Genomic DNA, 14,348 nt, shown 5'->3' on the forward strand with positions numbered 1-14,348 from the left:
CCTTTTTCCTCCTATTCAGGATCACACATACTATTGGGAAACCAGTTGAATTCAACTGTAAGGAAGTGGCTTAAAGCAGACGGCAAAGACTGTAACAGGCCATGACAGTGCTCACTCCCTGGGGCTTTCTTTCAGTTGCTTCCAATTTCCCTCAGGAAAGAGTGAGTGGTGACTGGAGTTGGGGGCATGGACCAGCAAAGCTCAGAGCAGCCAGAGAAACAGGGTAACCCATCACCCTGCTGCCTAAAGTCGGCAGCTAGAAAGGAGAGCAAGGAGGCTTCCCCCAGGGACACAAAGGAGAAGATGAGGTGAAGGAGCTGGAAAATCAATAGTCCACAGTTTCCATGGGCTACTTAAATGGAGGCAGGAGGAAAAAGCAAATCAAAAGCAGAAAAGAGGAAAGATAAAGAGCAGAATGTCATGACCTGAGCTCCCCTCAAGATGTAAGGGTCCGAAACAGTCATTGGAGGTGAGTAGAGCCCCTCCCCAGGATAAGGATCTGGAATTCTGCCTAGGGGCACAGAAGGAGTGGAGCAAGGAGGGATGTGTGTCTGAAGCAGACAGTCCTCTGAGTAGGTCTAGGGAGTCCTGTATTTTGATATTTTCAGCACTTAATATGCACCATGAATGGAAGGAATGATGGGCGCCAATGAGGGTGGCCAAGAAGGAAAGCTGAGAAATGGTGTTCTCGGTAAGGAAGTCACCCTAATGCTGACTGAGAGGAGCTGCCCCCAGGCCTGGAGCTCTCAGCTTCCTCCACCTCTTGCCCCACTCAAGGTGGGCAGAAGCCATTTTCCTGTTGTGAAACAGGCAAGGAAGAGGACGTCACCGTTAGACTTGACTGTCCCAGACCTGAGCCAGAAGACTGGTGGCTGACCCTGGAGAATGCCCAATTTCCAAGAAGACCAACCAAATCTGCAAAGCTGATTTCCCATAACAAGCTCAAAAACACACTTTCGGCCTGAAGGAATGTTAGCCTGTGCTGAGTTGAGCCAAGGGTAAGGAGAGGTAGGTAGATGCCTACACACAAAAGGATCCCCCCTCTCCTTCCATCAAATTTGAATTAACCAGTTCCAGCATCCCACTCTGAGTCTCCAGATAAAGTCTCAGTCACCCAAAAAGCCAGCCACCTCCACTGGATCTTAAGAAAGAGGACATTACTACAATTCAACAAATTTGAATGTGCGAAGTAAGAGGTCAGGTAGGGAGGAAGGGAGAGAGAGGCAAAGCCTTGTTACTGCCTTTCAGGAAATGCCTGGCCAGGGGTGAAGAGAGAGTTGTACACTAACTTAAGTCAGGGCAGATGGAATAAGAACTGACTGGATGTTAGGGAGAGGGATAAAGAAGGGCCGCTGACTTGGGAAACTGTCACGGTACTTGGAGACCACTTGAGCTGAGCCTGCCTACTTGACCGGGCCTCCCACTTCTCAGCCTCCCAGCTGATGCACTATACCTCAATGGGGAAATTAAGTTTTCCTCTTGGGGCCCAGCTCTTCAGCATGATGGGACCTTCAGCTCTTCTGCCCCAGCAGCTTTCCCCTCACACATGCCCACATCTTCCTTTCCAGGTTCTGTGTTAAGAACCAGAGTTCAGAATTTCCCTTCATTCGCTGGGTTTCCCATGCAACCACAGACAAGAGTATACTCTTTCACCCTCCCTCATCTCAGGGACCATATCTCAGAGAGGAACTTATCCCTCCCTGGTTTGGGACACTAGTGTTTTAAGGCTTTGGGGTCCAAAGACAGGAAAGAAAGAAGCAGAGTGCCTTCAGAACCATCATGGGTTTCTTTACAAAGTTCAAATTAAGACACTTTGGAAACAGGAAACTGGCCTTCCTGGAATCTTCCCTTGTGAAGGAGAGGGGAGGGTTGGGTTGTTCTGAATCACAAATGGACACAGAAGAAAGGGGGGTAGTAGACAGACAGACACAGTTAACTGACTACAACGACAGGAGGAAATGGGATTCAGAGGCTTATAGAGTGAGTGAGATGATGGAGATGCAGGTATTGGGCCTTGGTGGGTGGAGGCGTGGGCTCAAATGCTGCTGCATACATGAAGCCTGTCTTGCTCCCCCAACCCTCAGCCAAGATAAAAAGGCACGAAACCTTGGTGTCACCTTCAAATATTTTATTCTGTTACTAAAATGAGCCTACGTCCACCAACACTTTCTCTAAAGTTTTCACATGTCTACAGTAAATATATAAATGCCATGGACATAATAGTTCCTGATAATTAACCCAGTAGAGAAAACACACATTTATATCTCGTTTCAGGGTTTCATGGAAGTTGAGAGAGGTCTGCTGCTGCTGCTGCTGCTAAGTCACTTCAGTTGTGTCCGACTCTGTGCGACCCCATAGACTAGGCAACTTTTATTTTTGAAGATGTCAGTTTATTAAAATCTGAAGACATAACTAAAAGACTAATTCAAAACATTATGTTTGAAATGTTTACATCTAATTAGTGTTCTCAACATATAAAAAATATATATATATAGCTTAATAAACCTGTGCTATTTCTGGAGTAATTACAACATTTAATCCTAACGTACCGCTTACTGGAGTTGTGGCCAATAATGACATTTAGAGGACTCAAATTGTCGTCTTCTTTCAATTCTGCCAGAGTATTTCTGTGACTCTACAGATTACTTTGTTCAGAGGCAAGTTCAAAAGTCTCTGAACTTACTTTTTGACAAATTCAAAAGTAAGGCTCTGAATCAATGTGAGACCTAGGACAAGTCACCTTCCACTGGTTTCATATCATTACAGGCTCCACTCAGTTTATACTTTTAGTGCTTTGTCACTTTTAGTGCTGTGTCATCAGAACACAAGAAAAATGGCCTGATATTGATGAATGCATTTTGTCAGTCATTCATGAAAAATTCCACTATGTGTGAGAGGCTGCATAGGTGTTAGATACATCAGTTCAGTTGCTCAGTCGTGTCCGACTCTTTGTGACATGGACTGCAGCACACCAGGCCTCCCTGTCCATCACCAGCTCCTTGAGTTTACTCAAACTCATGTCCATTGAGTCGGTGATGCCATCCAACCAACGATCTCATCCTCTGTCGTCCCCTTCTCTTCCTAACTTCAATCTTTCCCAGCATCAGGGTCTTTTCAAATGAGTCGGTTCTTCGCATCAGGTGGCCAAAGTATTGGAGTTTCAGCTTCAGCATCAGTCCTTCCAAAGAACACCCAGGACTGATCTCCTTTAGGATGGACTGGTTGGATCTCCCTGCTGTCCAAGGGACTCTCAAGAGTCTTATCCAACACCACAGTTCAAAAGCATCAATTCTTCACTGCTCAGCCTTCTTTATAGTCCAACTCACATCCATACGTGACTACTGGAAAAACCACAGCTTTGACTAGACAGACTTTAGTTGACGAAGTAATGTCTGCTTTTTAATATGCTGTCTAGGTGGGTCATAACTTTTCTTCCAAGGAGCAAGCGTCTTTTAATTTCATGGCTGCAGTCACCATCTGCACTGATTTTGGAGCCCCTAAAAATAAAGTCTGTCATTGTTTCCATTGTTTCCCATCTATTTACCATGAAGTGATGGGACCAGATGCCATGATTTTAGTTTTCTGAATATTGAGTTTTAAACCAACTTTTCCCCTCTCCTCTTTCACTTTCATCAAGAGGCTCTTTAGTTCTTCTTCGTTTTCTGCCATAAGGGTGATGTCATCTGCATATCCAAGGTTATTGATATTTCTTCTGGCAATCTTGAGTCCAGCTTGTGCTTCATCCAGCCCAGCATTACTTATAATGTACTGTGCATATAAGTTAAATAAGCAGGGTGACAATGTACAGCCTTGATGTACTCCTTTTCTGATTTGGAACCAGTCTGTTGTTCCATGTCCAGTTCTAATTGTTGCTTCCTGACCTACATAGGGAGATGCAAAGCAGATCTGGTCTTTGAACTCACAGAATTCATAGTCTAGAGTGGGATATAGATAATAAACAAACAATTGTATAGTTAGAAATAGATTTTAATCCTGTGAGGAAGTGAAAGTAAGGCAACTTGTAGAAGAATAAAGAGTGGGAAGGAGTGGAGGAAAGACTACGTACTTCAGACAGGTGGTCAGGGAACTCCCTGTAGCTCAGATGGTAAAGAATCTGCCTGCAATGCAGAAGACTTGGTTTGACCACTGGGTCAGGAAGATCCCCTGAAGAGGGGAATGACAACCCACTCCAGTATTCTTGCCTGGCAAATTTCATGGGCAGACCATGGAGCTGCAAAGAGTTGGACACGACTGAGCAACTTTCATTCATTCAAGGAAACTTTTCTGAGGAGGTGACATCTAAGATGGAACATTAAGGCTGCAAAGGAGTATGACATGGAGAGAAGCATTCCAGGCTGATGGAATAGCATTTATGAAGGTCTCAGGGCAAGAAATGGCAGGTATACTGAAGAAAGCAAGAGCAAAGCTAGTGTAGATGGAGATGGAATGCGATGAGCTTTTTCGGGTAGGGTCTCTTAACTGAGTCCAGGCTAGTGGCATCCTCTGGGGTTGTGCCACGTGGTGGCCCTGGCTGGAGGTGAGGCCTATAGCTGGTAGCAAGAGACTATGGCGGTACGACACAGGGCCTTAATAGACCTGATAAGAAGCGTGTGGTGTAGAACTTGAAATTTTTATAAAACCAAAGTGTTATAAAAGAAATTGAGAAGACTTAAAACAGATTGGACTTTCATGTTGGGTCATGAATCAGGAAACGGGTTAGATAGTTTTTCAAGGATCCTTCTATTTTGAGGACTCAGGGATTTTCATATATTTGGAGTAGAGACCTTTAAAATGTTCTGGTACTGAAAAGTTCTAAAAAAAAAAAATCCACATTCCCAGGATATTAGGTCATTATACAAAAGGGATTTCATCCAAATTGAAAGGAATTAGCAGGAATTTTGGAGGGTCTAACAGTAACTAAGCTAATCAGAAACAGAAGGCAAACATGCCTGATCTTGGAAGAACAACAGAAAGTCATCCTGACCAGAAATATTCTTAGAAGATGCAGCAAAACTCATCGTTAGGATGTTCCCAAAGGCAGTGGTGGGAGCCATACATATCTAAGCTGAAGGGGCCAGGTGACAGTAGTAGTAGCAAATGCCATGGCAGAAGCTGTGCCAATCTCTGTGACAAGTGGGGAGGCCTTAACTGGGAGTCCAAGCATTGCATGTTCTGGGCTGAGCATGTGCCCAGGGAACTTTGGGACAAACGGTAACAGTATGGGAACAGGAGGAAAGCAGTATGAAAGAGACAGCAGTGAGAGAGTAAAGATCATAATGAGAAAGAAGGGAGTAGAAATAATAACTAGCAACGCAGATTGTTTAGAGCCATTTCAGCAAGAGTAACTTCCCCACCCGCCACAAATATGGTATGAAAAATGCTACTTTAAAAAGGATGTTAAAAATGTTCTGGAGTATCAAGGAAATTTCATTCATTTCCCCCACTTTGTCAGTAAAAAGGCTTTGTGTATTTGTGTTTATAGCACAACTCTAAAGAATTATAAGACCATATCCTTCTCATTATGGTAAGACCATGAGTTAAAGATACGTATTTCCAGACATAACCCACAGAATCAGGTCAGCAGTAATTTAGATAAGAATGTTTGAAATGCAAAATGATGCAAATTATCAGTATTAGGTCAAATACAGCTGGAAAGAGTTTAGTTGTCATATGGGACTCAAATATTACTAAACAACTTTAGACATCAGAAGAGAGAATTTAATTGCATGACTTCAAAACTAAAATACATCAAAATGTAAATGCATGGATAATTCCTTCCCTTTCTTTTTATTTTTGTTTTCCTTCTACCCAGTTTCTATAGGTCAGTGGTAAAGATATCTACAGTTTTTAGTTTTAAATAAAATCTATTCTTTGATATGCAGGTTATATACATATTTTCTAGAATAAACACTAATAATTATAGTGATATGATTGCTATCAATTCTCTAGAATTATGGCAGAGTCCTTGGACCTTTCATCTAATAAACACACAGTACTGTTAACACCATATTGATGGAACCCAGATCAGAAAAATTAACATGCAGAGTAAAACCAAACAGGAGACAATTTCAGTGGAGACTCCATCTGAAGGCCCTACTTACTGAAGCACTGAGAGGATTTTATTATGAGTCTGCACCAATGCACAAACTCCACGGCAGCATCAGACAGAGCTCTAGTTATATTTAAGTCTTAAATCTGAAGAGAAGCCCTAATGATAAAATCTGAAGATTTCTTCTAAACCAAATGGCAAACAACCATCCATTTCCTCACAGAGGAATATTTTAGATAAAGTTCTTTGATTCAGAATTGGAAATGATGCTAAAATAGGTTTTGGAAAAAATTAAATTACAGACTGTCATATTCCATCCCACTTAATGTGAATGAGCAGAGCCTCTAGGATAAACTTGATTAACATAAAAAGGGTAAAATCTTCTAGAGGACAAATAAAAAAGATTTTTAAAAAAATAACTGCAAACTGTGCTTGTACTTTTCAAATAACAGCACATGCTATTCCTCCAGCTATCACTCAAGCAAATATTTTCATTTTAAAGAAAGCTGCTTTCTTAGTCTCTTTTCCTGAAGCCTTATTGAGAGTGAATTTTTATATACAGTGATTCAGAATTGGCTGTTTAGCCTCAAAGCTATCTTTATGCATCAGAGTCCTGGAAGAGGCAGGTCTCGGTGATGATGATGATAATGACAGCATCACCAAAAACAAAACAGCAGCTCACCGGGTGGAGCAGCCACTAGGTGCAGGCCTGTGCAAGGCATGTGACGTGCATGTCACCATCTCATTCTTAAAACCACCTATCTCTGTTCCTCTTACACAAAAGGAAACAGAAACAGATGAAGGTTAAATCATCTGTCCAATATCACACCTGCAGGTAAAGCTAGTTCACTGGCCCGAAGAGCCCTTGCTTTTTGTCACTGCACTGTATTATTTCTCTACAGTGCAAAAGCACAACGATCCAGCCCACGGAAAGACAGTGACCCTAGGCCTAGGTTCTCTGTAGTCCTTGAAAAGCCTGGAGATGGACAAAGACTCCAGCCACCATGTGGGACTCTATGGAGACCCTGTGGGGGCTAGGCTAGAGGCACAGGGAATCAATTTCATAGCACTACAAGAGTAGCATGGAAGAGAGGCTAAGAACTTGGGCTCTGGTGGTATTTGAACAGGGGTTCACACCCTGAGCTGGGTGCTTACCAATTTATGACTTTGTTTCTTAATTTCCTTAAGTTTCTTCTTCTGTGAGATGAAAATGATAATAGGATCTGTTTCACACAAAGTTGTGAGCAGTGATAAAATAATACACATAAAGTTCTTGGACAGTCTTTGATATGGAAAGTCTTAGCAATGTTAACTACGGTTATTATGAACTAAGGGGAGATTGAGCAGTGCTCAGGAACCTGACTGGAGTATAGGAAGCAACAAGTTTTCCCACATTCGTGTCTCTGATACCAAAGGGACATGTGAAAGGTTACAGGCTCCTTGGCTAAATCAATGCCACTACTGCCAAGAGAAGGAAGCAGGGCAGCGCTTGCCTTGCATCCAGAAAGGAAGGGGGCGGTACTGACCGAGCTGATGAGGTTGGCTCTGTGACTTGGCGTTGCACGCGGATGCCATGGGCACAGCTGTCCTGGTCCCCCGTCTGGGTTGAGAGGGGAATGTCTGGGGAGGTGTGACTGATCTTCATGGAGGAGTCTGGACAAGGGGTGGGAGGGTCTAGGAAGCCCTCACTGTTCTCCTGCTCATTGGTCTCTGTGTCCGTGTAGTTAAGAGGCTCCTGGTTGTTGTCTTTGCTACTAGAGAACAGGCCTCGTTCTCGCCACGGAACCCAGCAGAGTTTCCAAGACACGAAGAGAGACACACCAAAGAGAGCGAGGCCACAGGCAGTGACTACAAGGGTCAGCAGGCTCACTGAGATATCTGCAAAGAAGCAAAGATCAAAGGTCAGTGGGATTGCTCCTCCCGTGCCCACCTACTGCACAGTGTGGGCAGAATGACCCTCTCATTCATGCATCCCTCAGGAGTGACGGCGGAAGGCCAGGCCTGGGATGCTGCCATATCACCTGGGATGCATACTGAATGTCCCTGGTGATTCTGAGGCAGGGACAATGAGGATTCAGACACAAGCACAGAGGATGTAACATGCAGGCATGTTTAGAAACAAACAGCCTGCGATAGCAAGAGACAGGGTGTATTTAGGGGACCAGGAATTCCCTGCAAGGGAACTGAGACCCTGTCCCCTCAGCAGTAAAAATCATTGATATTCTGGGAGTAGAGTGGTTTCAACTATCATTAAAAATTCCTCTGTCATCTCAGAGAGCAGTAATAATTTGGGAGTCATTTAAGTAATATCTTTTTTAAAACAAGAGAAAATTAGAGTGCTTTTCCCTCTCTTTTTGATATGAGCTTTTAAGGGTCTAAGCATTTTGCAGCTCAAGGCCTCTCAAGCCTCAAGCATACCGACCACCTGGTGGTCAGGTGCCTGGGACCGGTGGCAAACAGTCACAGTTTGGGTTTCCCCAGTAGCAGAGCTGAGACAAGTGGTCAAGGGCAAGAGGTTTATTTAGAAAATGAAGAAAACATAGGTAGGGGAGTAGGGAAGTGACCCAGTTAGAAGAGGGAAGTAATTCAGGGGGGTAAGAAAGCAGCCAGTAGGGGGAGGGGGTTTTGTCAAGCCAGCTACCACAGTGGAGGAACAGAGATTTAACTGCTGCAGAGGGTCCACACCCCAGGGGCCTGGGTTTCTTATAGCATCAATCCCCTTCAGTTATTGATTTGAGGGCAGCTCTCAAGGGGCATCTGCTATGTGGGTGGCAAAGTAAGTTTCTGTGGCCAGAAAATCTCCACATTTCAAATAATGCAGGGCTGGCCTAGGAGGCCAGTAGGCAGATGCTCAAGTGCCAAGGGAGAGGGGTTTTGTGGGGCAACAACAACATCTGCTACACGGAGCATGGCCCCACGGCCTCAGCCAGGGTCCATGGCAGTGCAGTGTCTAGAGCTGGTGTGCACCCAATGCTCAGAACAAAGCCCATCCCTCTCCAGGCTTCCACCCCACCCTACAGTAGAGCCAGGGGGAGGCTGAGGCATCAACCTCAACTCATTCCTGGCACCGTGGTGCTATAAACTCCTTCCTTAAAGGACATCCCTACCTGCCCTTACTGGGCTCCATTACAGTCTGAGGCCCCAAGGATTCGTCCCAGGTTCTGCCTTTACTGTCCATCATTAATATTTGCATTGCTTCAGCCAAAGCTTTCTGGATGTCCATTACATGCCAGGGATTGTGCCAGGCTTCGGAGACACAATGGAGAACATGACAGACACACTCTAACCTTCACAGACTCCTATTCTAGTGAAGGGGAAAATTAGGAATCAGTTACTAACAGTCACAATGTCAACGATTCACAGCATGCCAACAATCCATGACATGAGACAGCTGAGGCATGCTTTGTGAACCCATCCTGCAAGTCACTTCCCTAAGGAATCAAGCTGACCACCTGCTGTCTGTGCACTTTTCAACATGATTCTTAAGGTACTCGATCATTCTTATGAAACGATAAGATAATTTCTTCATGAAAAATTGCCCTTGACAGAAAGCCAGCTGCCAGGGCTGGTGATGGATCTGATGTGTCTCCTCCATGCCTCCCAATCAATCTTTGCCCTTGTGGCAAAACAACATCATATCTCTGTTTGGAAACACAGGGGCTCCAGTTTCGACATTGGTAATTGAGCTCAAAATCTTTGCTTATCCCATTTCTCTTCAAATATCACTGAAACAGGATAAGCAAACTATCTAACTATGGAAAACAAGGACAGGTACTTTCTATCTAATACTGAGGCATTTCTGGGATTGTTTTAAACAAAAAACCAATCAGGGCTGAACATTTAACACAAGCCAGTGAAGGACAGGGAAGCCTGGCATGCTGAAGTCACAGGGTTGCAAAGAGTCAGGCACGACTGAGCGACTGAACAACAGAAAACAACAATGAAGAAATGCTGAGGGAAAAACTGAACTGAAAAATCTCAGGTGCAGAGCAACAAAGGCAGGGATGGGGGATAGGGAAGAGTCAAGGCGGGCAAAGTAAAGGACACTAGAAATCACAAATCATGGCGCCCCAACATGAGGGGGCAGAGAACATGGTTTGGCCACAGGCTCTACTTGGTTCTGATAGCTCACACAGCAGGATGGAAAATTTGGTGGTGAAAACTTCTATGATAGGTGGTAGTACTGGCAGTGCTGGGAAAGAGGAAACCCTTCCCAGTGAATCAGGCTGCCGCAGCAAAGATCAACCTCTACCCACTCCAACGAAATCTAAAAATAAAACAATCTGTACAACACAGTGAAACCCCTTAATACATTCTGTAATCCAAACAGAGGCAAAACCCCTTCTCTGCATCATGTTAATCACTTCAGCACCAACCTGACACACACACCACTAGGAGGATGGCAGAGGCTGGACACACTGGAAGGCAGTAAGGTTACAAGTGTGATGTGATAATTATATATTATCATTTACCAAATATCCACTCTTCCACACCATAGTGCCCCCCTCCAACGATGGAGCATAAATCTCAAACCCTTGACGTTGGTCTTGGCCACATGACTTACTCTGGTCAATAAAGTATGTGTAGATATGGCCCATGCCACCTTGGAGCAGAGGACTGTTGGGCTCCCACCTTCTGCCATGAGAAGAAAGTGGCTGATATTTCAGCCTAGGGGCCACAATGGAAGACTTGTGGTGCAGGCCCAGAGTCTAGAATGAAGAGCAAATTTAAACCAGATGCACAGACTGGTCAGGACAGCAAAACGATCCATAGATCCATGAGCAAAACTTAAACCGTTGATGTTTTATTTAAGTCACCAAGATTTTGAATGTGTTTATCCCTATAGCAAAAAGTTGACTAATAAATGTGATCATATAATTTACTGTCCAAGACTAAGATATTTTTAAGAGGGTAAAGAGGTGAAATCAATAATCCCATTGAAGACACTTTACCCAGGATTGTCTAGCCCTATGGTCACCCTGCATTCAGAATCCTACTTGAGCTCTGAACTCATCCGCGTGGTACAATATGGCCTCTTGAGGTTTACTTGGCATTGACAACATGCTAAATAGAGTAAATCCTAGATCTATTCCTGCTAGTCACCATAGCACCTGACCCAGCTTAGCTGGCTCTCAGCTCATGTACCACAAAACCACCTTTCTCCCAAGTCCAGTAATGGGAGATCCATGAAAGCAGGGGTTTTGTCTGTCCCTCTTAGGACTGAATCCCAAGCATTTAAAGGGTGCCTGAAACATAGCACACATTCACTGTACATTTGATGCAGCCCACCAGAGAGCCCTGTGGTCACCTCCAGGTCTACCGTGAGTTAAGGCTGTGTGGCCCGTAAGCTCCAGGAGCCACTCACTAGTCACATTCATAGTTGTTGACAGATGTCTGTGCATCCCAGGTACTACAGAAAATAACTGGCAAATAGCAAGAGGGGCTTTTCTTCTTTGCACAAAAGTGCCCTATAGGTGAGCAAGGGGTCAGAGGGCACCAGGAGAAACCAACAGTGACTTACACAGCCACACCAACCACTAAGTGCAGTCATCAGGACTTCTTGATAGCAAACAGCTCAGGGTACTCTTTACACACTTTATTTGTACTTTTCTCTCTTTTTTCAGAAAGAAGTACTAGAAAGCTGCTTTAGCCTCACTAAGGCCACACATACCATCCACCTCTGACCCACAGCCTCAGGAAAGAAAGAGGGAGAATTCATTTAGAACCACAAAATACCTTTTTCAGAAAAGGAGTTATTGCTTAAATAAGGTGGTAGGTACATGGCCATTTGTTTTATTATTGATTTTTAAACTACGTGTATTTTACACACACACACACACACACACATATTCTTTGGCACTGACATATTTTATAATAAAAATTGAAAAAAGTAAATAGTACCAGCAAAAAGTTATTACTCTAAAGATAATTTTTCTGAAAAATAGAAAAGTGTAGTTGGCCCTTCTGTCCAAGAGTCAAGAGAATAACCAGCTGGTGATCCAGGATGAAATGAGGCATGTGGTAGGTAACGCAGCTGGGACCCAGATCCTCAGAGGTGCTGCTGTTTGGGGTGACTGTGCATCAATGTGTACCCAGAGCTGCTGAAGAACACCCCTTCAGGGAAGAGGCAGAGCGGTGTGTCCTGCCATCAGGCCTGACCATCAGAACCCTCTTCTGCAGGCCACTAGCCTTCGCTATAGGACATGAAGTACCTGCAGCAACATCCCTGGACCCTGGACACAAGGCACCAGGACACCCCAAACCCAGCAGACATCCCAGCTAGACACCTACGATTCCAAGGGATCCCTGCAAGCCTGAAGACTTGTTCTAGATGACAAATATTACTGCCCAATGAACACATGGCTTGGGCACCTACACATCATATGGAAAGGAACAGTAGTTGTCCTGCTGAACTGTGAAAGGATGGGAAGAACGTGTAAACTGATGACAACAGAGAGTCAGAGGGCAGAATCAGCAACTTGAAAGAGGCTAACCCAGCTGAGCCATCAGAATAAATGACACCTGACATAAAACAAATCAATGTGAGAGACAAATTGACTCATATATTCAGTGAGATGTTTAAAATTGTGGCCAAGAGAGATAAGTATGGCTGCAGCCGTAACCAGAATCAGACACCCCTCAGATTTCACCTGGTTTAACTATGAGATTGTAGCCCTAGAACTCCATAGCCAGCCACATTATCACAAGAGGAAAGGCATTTTCAGCCATCAGTGACTCAGAAAATACGTGATTCATGTACCCCTTCCTGCATAAAATCTATGGAATTCTCCAAACAAGTAAAATTTTATGTTAGAATAGAGAACTCAAGAAGGGAAGAGCTTTCTAGATAAGACATATACTTAGATACTAGATATCACAAGAATTAGTGATAATCAAAGAAAACAGTAAAAAGTGTATTAAAACTAATTGCTGGTTTTGAGATTATAAAGTTTAACAGAACTGTAAAGGAAAAAAATCCACTTAAAAGAGCAAAGGAATGGTAACTACATTCACTTAAAATTCCAACAATTTCAACAAAATGTGGGAAAAGGAAGAAAGAAGGAAAAACAAATTAAATGGCCTACACTGTTAGCAGGGAGACATGACAGATGACAGATAACTTCAACTTGATGTTGATACGGAAATTAGGTGTAAATATGTACCTAAAATACTAAAGGGAGATAGTGACTCATAATGGGGCATATGCATACATATTTATGCATATACATCCTTTCCTTCCTGAGACACCCCCCCCATTAAATAATATGAAACAAAAAGCATAAACTCACAATCACAAAGAAAACAGCATGGGATGATTAGCAGTTTGTTGTGCTGTGCTTAGTCGCTCAGCTGTGTTTGACTCTTTGCAACCCCATGGACTGCAGCCCACCAGACTCCTCTGTCCATGGGGATTCTGCAGGCAAGAATAGAGTGGGTTGCCACGCACTTCTCTAGGGGTTCTTCCCAACCCAGGGACTAACCCAGGTCTCCCACATTGCAGGTAGATTCTCTACTGCCTGAGCCACCAGGGAAGCCCCCATCCAGGCTCAGGACACAGACATTTCCAATACGGCAGTAACTAAGACTAAGATGTGAGCTGAAAACAAGAGTAGTTACTGGAAATCTTCCCCCAGTACTGTCCAGTATGTCTAGGGAGAAACCAAGGCGACTAGTGCAAGAATTGGTGCCCAAGAACGGAATTCTCCATATTCTGGCAAAAAAATGGAATCTCATAAAGAACGCTTTAAGTAAATCTTGACTGTTAAAATCTCAGTCACAGATGCATAGCCTTACACCCAGCTTTTCTACTGCCTCACTCTTAAATATGACTATGTTCCTTGGAAGAATAGCTATGACAAATCTAGACAGTGTATTAAAAAGCAGAGATGTCACTTTGCCGACAAAGACCCATATAGTCAAAGTTATGACTTGTTTCTAGTAGTAGTCATGTATGGATGTGAGAGTTGGACCATAAAGAAGACAGAGCGCTAAAGAATTGATGCTTTCGACCTGTGGTGCTGGAGAAGACTCTTGAGAGTCCTGTGGACAGCAAGGAGATCAAACTAATCAATCCTAAAGGAAATCAACCTTGAATATTCATTGGAAAGACTGGTGCTGAAGCTGAAGCTCCAATACTTTGACTACCTGATGCAAAGAGCTGACTCACTGGAAAAGACTCTGATGGCTGGGAAAGATTGAGGGCAAGAGGAGAAGGAGGTGACAGAGGATGAGATGGCTGGATGATATCACTGACTCAGTGGACATGAGTTTGAGCAAACTCAGAGAGAGAGTGAAGGAC

General features: G+C 43.8%; 1 protein-coding gene across 2 annotated transcripts in view; it reads right to left on the reverse strand.

The window, feature by feature from the left end:
- Nucleotides 1–14,348, reverse strand: part of SYT9 (synaptotagmin 9) — a 212,123-nt gene that overhangs the window by 138,302 nt on the left and 59,473 nt on the right. For both annotated transcript variants that reach the window (XM_040258469.1, XM_040258470.1), the window contains exon 2: nucleotides 7,576–7,927. In XM_040258469.1, the coding sequence (XP_040114403.1) occupies nucleotides 7,576–7,927 (352 nt within the window). The remainder of the gene's footprint in view (nucleotides 1–7,575; nucleotides 7,928–14,348) is intronic.

Source organism: Oryx dammah, unplaced genomic scaffold (assembly GCF_014754425.2).
Source record: "Oryx dammah isolate SB20612 unplaced genomic scaffold, SCBI_Odam_1.1 HiC_scaffold_17, whole genome shotgun sequence".
Classification (NCBI taxonomy): Eukaryota; Metazoa; Chordata; class Mammalia; order Artiodactyla; family Bovidae; genus Oryx; species Oryx dammah.